Raw genomic sequence first — 6,866 nt, 5'->3', positions numbered from 1 at the left:
TCCTTCAGCTGGATGAATTGCTTTTGAGTTTTCCAGAATGAGAACCCCACTACAATGAACTCCCAAATTCTTGTTTGTTATTACTTATTCTTGAAAGCAGGACCTGTGAAATCCAAATAACCATGCCAGGTAGCCAGCTAACCAGACATCATTGTTTTGCTGGAATCTGACTCACCATTTGACAGGCAACCATTCAGGGTAGAGAGGTGTCTTCCAGTATCCTTAAAGACAAACAGTGGAGTTGTCTGCCTTACTAGGAGTATAAAGAGACAAAGCTGGTAATTCATAGCCTCATGTGACTGGTAGGAGTCTCAGAGGCCCTCTAGTCCAACTTTGCAATTCACAAAGTAATTTATTCTGCTCAAATTTGCAGCAGCCGTAGTACTCCAAACTCACTACTCTAGAGGAATCAGTCTCCAGCCAGAATGGATTTGGGAACACATGAGACAGATGCTCACTCTCTGGGCCTTGATGTCCCACTGTCCCTTCCCTCTCCCTGGTTGTAGAGATGAGCTGTCAATGTGTGGATGGCAAAGCTGACATTCTGCCACTCTGCTTCCACTAGTCCCCCAAAAAGACAGTCACATGATCCAGCACAGCCAGTTCCTGGGAGAGAGGTTAGGGGGTCATAAACTCAAGTGCCAGGGCCAACAGCTGAAATATAAGAGTGTTAGCCATGGGTTCAACACCAGCCCAGGCAACTGGGTAAGACCACGTCTCTACACTAAATAAAAAAAATTAGCTGGATGTGGTAGTGCATGCCTGTAGTTCCAGCTACTTGGAAGGCTGAGGCGGAAGGAGCGCTGGTGCCCAGCAGGTCAACACTAGGGTGGCGCACAGCCTGGGCGACGGAGTGAGAGTCCATCTCAAAAAAAAAAAAGAGTGTTAGCTGGGCATGGTGGCACATGTCTGTAGTTCCAGCTACTTGGAAGGCTAAGGCAGAAGGATCACCTGAGTCCAGCAGGTCAAGGCTGCAGTGGCCAGGAGTGTGCCACTGCACTCCAGCCTGGGTGACAAAGTGAGACTCCAACTCAAAAAAAAAGAGTGGCGTGACCACAGATAATATAACAGGGACCAGCAGGACTGTGGTGAATAGGAGAATACCTGCTTTAAAGGTTTAAAGGCTACTCACCCCCAGCTCATTATAGCCACGTGGGAGGGATATGAATCCAGCATTGCCAAACCTTTCCATTTTCCAAAAGATAATAAAATCTAAACTTTATTAAATTGCCCCGTTTTGTTTTGTTTTGTTTTGTTTTAGTTGGAGTCTCACTCTGTCACCCAGACTGGAGTGCAGTGGCTGCTCCCGGCCACCACAGCCTCAACCTGCTGGGCTCCGGCGATCCTTCCACCTCAGCCTTCCAAGTAGCTGGAACTACAGGTGTGCGCTACCACACCCGGCTAATTTTTTATTTATTGTATAGATGAGGGCTCGCCAAGTGGCCCAGGCAGGTCTCGAACCTGCGGGCTCAGGCAATCCACTTACCTTGGCCTCCCAAAGCGCTGGGATTACATGCTGAGCTACGGAGCCTGGCCAGTTTCCCAATTTTTAAAATGTTTTGCAGGCTGGGCTTCTCAAAGTGCTGGTATTACAGGCATGAGCCACTGTGTCTAATCTCTTTCTTTTTTGATGAGAACATTAATCCCATCATGAGGGCTTTACCCTTGTAACCTCCTCTAAACCCAATTATCTTTCAAAAGACTATATCCTAAGAGCATTCCGTCAGGTTGGGAGACATCTACCATATACATTTTGGGAAAACACAAACATGCAGTCCATAACTTTATCCATCTGTTATCTTTGGGGGTTAATGGCTTTCTCACTTTCTGACTGTGCCCTCTTAGTCCCAACTGACATAATGGTAGATTCATAAATAAATATAATTGATGTGTATTTGAACCACAGCGTATACTGTCTGAATGTTACCTTACTAGAAGGTTATGTCAAATACTGTTGATGCAAACAATAACTAAAGGATGGTACTAAACTACTAGAAATTATAATGTACTCACTTATTTTTTGTTATTTTATTTTATTTTATTTATTTTTTAAGTTGGAGTCTCACTCTGTCACCCAGACTGGAGTGCAGTGGCCACTCCCGGCCACCACAGCCTCGACCTGCTGGGTTCTGGCAATCCTTCCGCCTCAGCCTTCTGAGTAGCCAGTATTTTATTTTATTTTATTCTGAGACAGGTTCTCACTCTGTCACCAAGGTTGGAGTGCAGTGGCGTGAGTATAGTTCCCTGCAACCTTGAACTCTTGGGCTCAAGTGATCCTCCCATTTGAGTCTCCCAAGTAGTTAGGACTACAGGCAAGCATCACCTCACCTAGCTAAGTTTTTATTTTTGTAGAATCAGTGTCTTGATATTTTGCCCAGGCTAGTATTGAACTCCTGGCCTCAAGCAGTCCTTCCACCCTGACCTCCCAAAGTGCTGGGATTAAAAGAATGAGCCTGGCTGGGTGCAGTTGCTCACACCTATAATCCCAACACTTGGGAGGATGAGGTGAGAGAATTGCCTGAGCCCATGGGTTTAAGACCAGCCTGAGCAACTTGGCGAGACCTCATCTCTACAATAAATAAAAAAATTAGCCAGGCATGGTGGCGTATGCCTGTAATTCCAAAGCAACTTGGAAGGCTGAGGTGGAAGGATCGCCTAAACCCAGCAGGTGAAGGCTGCAGTGGCTGGGAGCATGGCACTGCACTCCAGCCTGGGCAACAGAGTGAGACACCAACTAAAATAAAATAAAATAAAATAAAATAAAATAAAATAAAATAAGAGTGAGCCATTGTACCCAGCCTAGTAATTGTAATGGAAAAAAAGCAATATGTAATATAGCAATATGAAGTATAATAAAAAATAAAACGACCGTATAATTCAGCAATCCCACTTTTGGGTCTATACCCAAATAATTGAAAGCAGGGTCTCAAAGAGGTATTTGTACACCCATATGCAAAGAGGTATTCAGCCAGCCATGATGGCGCATGCCTGTAGTTCCAGCTACTTGGAAGGCTGAGGCGGAACAATCGCCTGAGCCCAGCGGATTGAGGCTACTGTGGCCATGAGTGTGCCACTGTACTCCAGCCTGGGTGACAGAGTGAGACTCCAACTAAAAAAAAGCCAAAAAGCTGCCAGGCTCGGTGGTTCAGCCTGTAATCCCGTGCCTTTGGGAGGCTGAGGTGAGTGGATTGCCTGAGCCCGTGGGTTCGAGACCCACCTGGGCAACTTGGCGAGACCTCATCTCTACAATAAATCAAAAAATCAGCCGGGCATGGTAGCACGCACCTGTAGTTCCAGATACTTGGAAGACTGAGGCGGAAGGATTGCCAGAGCCCAGCAGGTGGAGGCTGCCGTGGCCGGGAGTGGCCACTGCACTCCAGTCTGGGTGACAGAGTGAGACTCCAACACAAAAAAAAAAAAAAAAAGCAAAAAAGCTAAAAGGTATTCATACACTTAGTATTATTCACAATGGCCAAGTGTCCATTGATAGATAAATGTGTGAATAAAATGCAGTATACATGCAATGGAATATTATTCAGCCTTAAAAAGGAAGAAAATCCTGTCACATGCTACAGCACAGATGAATCTTGAGTACATCATGCTAAGTGAAACTAGAGAGTCACAAAAGACAAATACTTTATGATACCACTTATATGAGATCTCTGGAGTAGTCAAATGCATGGAGATGGAAAGTAGAATAATGGACTGGGTACAGTGGTTCATGCCTATAATCCCAGCTCTTTGGAAGGCTAAGGCAGGAGCTTGAGCTAGGAGTTCCAGACCAGCTTTGGCAACATAGTGAGTTCTTGACTCTAAAAAAATAAAAAAATTGGCAACCTCTTTGGGTCCCCTCCCACTATGGGAGCTTTTCTGTACTCTTAAAAAATCCTGCTTTTAAAAAAAATATTAAAAATTAACCAGGTATGGTGGCATGCACCTGTAGTCCTAGCTACTTGGAAGGCTGAGGCAGACAGATTGCCTGAGCACAGGAGGCCAAGGCTGCAGTGAGTCATGACAATGCCACTGTACTGCAGCTTGGGCAACAGAGTGAGACCCCAACTCAAAAAAAAAATAGGTAGAATAATGTTTGCTGATGGGTCAAGGAATGAGGAGATTTTATACTTTTTTTTTTTTTTTTTTGAGTTGGAGTCTCACTCTGTCGCCCAGACTGGAGTGCAGTGGCCGCTCCTAGTCACCGCAGCCTCGACCTGCTGGCCTCTGGCTATCCTTCCGCCTCAGCCTTCCAAGTAGTTGGAATTACAGGTGTGCACTACCACGCCCAGCTAATTTTTTGATTTATTGTAGAGATGAGGTCTCACCAAGTTGCCCAGGCGGGTTTCGAACCCATGGGCTCAGGCAATCCACTCACCTCAGCCTGCCAAGGCGCGGGATTACAGGCTGAGCCACTGAGCCCCACTTATACTTTTTTTTCTTTTAACAATTTTTTTTTTTTAAAGTAGAGGCCAGGTGCAGTGGCTCATGCCTCAGATCCTATAAACCCAGCACTTTGGGAGGCAAAGGCAAGAGGATTGCCTGAGTCCAGGAGTTCAAAACCAGCCTAGGCAACTTAGCAAGACCTCATCTCTCTAATAAATAAAAAAACTAGACAGGCATTGTGGCATGTACCTGTAGTTCTAGCTACTTGGAAGGCTGAGGTAGAAGGATCACGTGAGCCTAGCAGGTCAAGGCTGTGTGGTGGCTGTGATCATGCCACTGCACTCCAGTCTGGGTGACAAAGGGAGACTCCAATTAAAAAAAAAAAAAAAAAAGGCTCACATCTGTAATCCCAGCACTTTGGGAGGCCAAGGTGACAGGATTGCCTGAGCTCAGGGGTTCAAGACTAGCCGGGACAACTTGGCGAGGCTTTGTCTCTACAATAAATCAAAGCATTAGGCTGGCATGTGGAATGTGCCTGTAGTCCTAGCTACTTGGGAGACTGAGGCAAAAGGATCACCTGAGCCTAGCAGGTCAAGGCTGCAGTAGCTGAGATCGTGTCACTGTACTTCAGCCTGGGCAACAGAGACTCCAATTCACACAAAAATAAAAATAATGCATACATAAATAATTAAAACATTTAAAAGTAGTATTTTCAGTACTTGAACACAATAACCAACACAAGACTGACTGGTGGTGCCTCTTCTCAAGCTGCTGGAACCCAGAGTTGGGTGCGTTGGGAATCCCTGCAGACATGTGGCTGTCAGAGTGCTTGGAGTTCTGAATTCTAGGCCTCAGGCAATTCAACAGACATCCTGTTTTGACTTCATGGAAATCAAAGTTCTTTTTTTTTTTTTTTTTTTGAGTTGGAGTCTCACTCTGTCGCCCAGACTGGAGTGCAGTGGCCACTTCCGGCCACCGTGGCCTCAATCTACTGGCTCCAGCGATCCTTCCGCCTCAGGCTTCCAAGTAGCTGGAACTACAGGCGCGCGCTACCACACCCGGGTAATTTTTTGATTTATTGTAGAGATGAGGTCTCGCTAAATTGCCCAAGCGGGTCTCGAACCCACGGGCTCAGGCAATCCACTCACCTCAGCCTCCCAAAGGCGAGGGATTACAGGCTGAGCCACCGAGCCCAGCCAAAGTTGTTCGTAATTAGCTTGGCAAGATACTGCTAGTTAGACTTTAGTCTTCACAATTTATCTGTGAGAACTATAGAAAGAACATGCATTTTGGGGTCATATGGGGCCCATGGCCAGGTGATTTCAGAATCACCTACAGTGAGGCTGTCCTCTGGGTCAGGATGCAGAAAGAGAACTTTCCAAAACAGCTGTCCATTCCCAACCAATCATTTGAATTCCTCAGATCAAAGTCCATTTTTCAGACACGGCAGAGCAGGTGTTATGTCTGTTCTCAAGCAGAAGGCTATTCTGGAATCATGGAGTCAATTTTCAAAGCAAGGAGAAATGCTTGTGGAATGAATGGCTCCAAGTGGGATGAACCTACTCTCTTTTTCTCCTGAATTGCTGGGGAATAAGCCAGGCAACTGTGCAGCAGCACTTCTGCACTTCGCTATTGAAGAGATTCTTCACTGCCTTTATCTTTGCCCTTTCAGCTGATCTGTAAATGACTTCACTGATTTTTTGTAAGAGGGTCCTGCCCATCACGCTCAAGACCTGGTGGGGACTAGCCAAGACATGCCCTAATAAGGGGATGCATGAAGGTCCCTATATCCCCACCAAGCCCGCCAGACCTAAGCAGAGTGGGTGGGATGTAGAGACTTTGGCATAGTCCCCGAGGATGGGGAGTTGTGTCAGACGTTGGCTCCTGCTTCCCCCTGCCACCACTATGGATGGGACTTGGGGCAATGTTTCCAGTTCCTGAAATGGAGCTAGTTAATTTCTGCCCTCTCTGCTAGAGGAGATAGAGCTGGAGAGCGCACCAAGCCCACTGAAAAGCCTCCCGGGGCAAATCCTGCGCACAAAATCGCGTTGAACCCTAGTCCCCACGCAAGCACCGCGGGGCCGGGGGCAGACAACTGCGCCACACGTGACCTCCCACCCGCGCCTGTTCGTCCCTTTGGCACCGGGGTGTGGTCCAGCCGGGCTGCCGAGCCGCGACTGACCACAGGGCGGGGGAGCCGGCGGCGCGCGCGCGAAAGGAGTGGGGGCCAGGGGCGTGGCCAGGCGGGCCGGAGGCGGCTGCGATTGGTTGGGGGCGTGAAGGGGCGGGGCCGCAGGCGGCGGGTCGCGAGTGGGGCCGCAGGCAGCGGGAGTCGCTGCCGCTCGGCGTGCACCTGAGAGCCGACGCCCCTGGTCCTCGGAGCTGCGCCCGCCGTCGACTTCGCCGCCATGAACCGCTTCAAGGTGTCCAAGTTCCGGCACACGGAGGCCCGGCCGCCGCGCCGCGAGGTGAGCCCAGTTCGCCGGCCC

The 6,866-nt window shown here is 48.2% G+C and overlaps 1 protein-coding gene across 1 annotated transcript in view; it reads left to right on the top strand.

Moving 5' to 3' along the window:
• Nucleotides 1-6,673: 6,673 nt before the first annotated feature.
• LOC103260384 (coronin-7-like) overlaps nt 6,674-6,866 on the top strand; it is a 15,516-nt gene continuing 15,323 nt past the window's right edge. The window contains exon 1 of the mRNA XM_021712334.1: nt 6,674-6,845. Coding sequence (XP_021568009.1) covers nt 6,786-6,845 — 60 coding nt within the window. The 5' untranslated portion in view covers nt 6,674-6,785. The remainder of the gene's footprint in view (nt 6,846-6,866) is intronic.

The sequence above is a fragment of the Carlito syrichta genome, unplaced genomic scaffold (genome assembly GCF_000164805.1).
Source record: "Carlito syrichta isolate Samal-C Ts95f unplaced genomic scaffold, Tarsius_syrichta-2.0.1 Scaffold303189, whole genome shotgun sequence".
Lineage (NCBI taxonomy): Eukaryota > Metazoa > Chordata > Mammalia > Primates > Tarsiidae > Carlito > Carlito syrichta.
The sequence above is the reverse complement of the archived record's forward strand: the minus strand, read 5'-3'. Positions and strand labels throughout refer to the sequence as shown.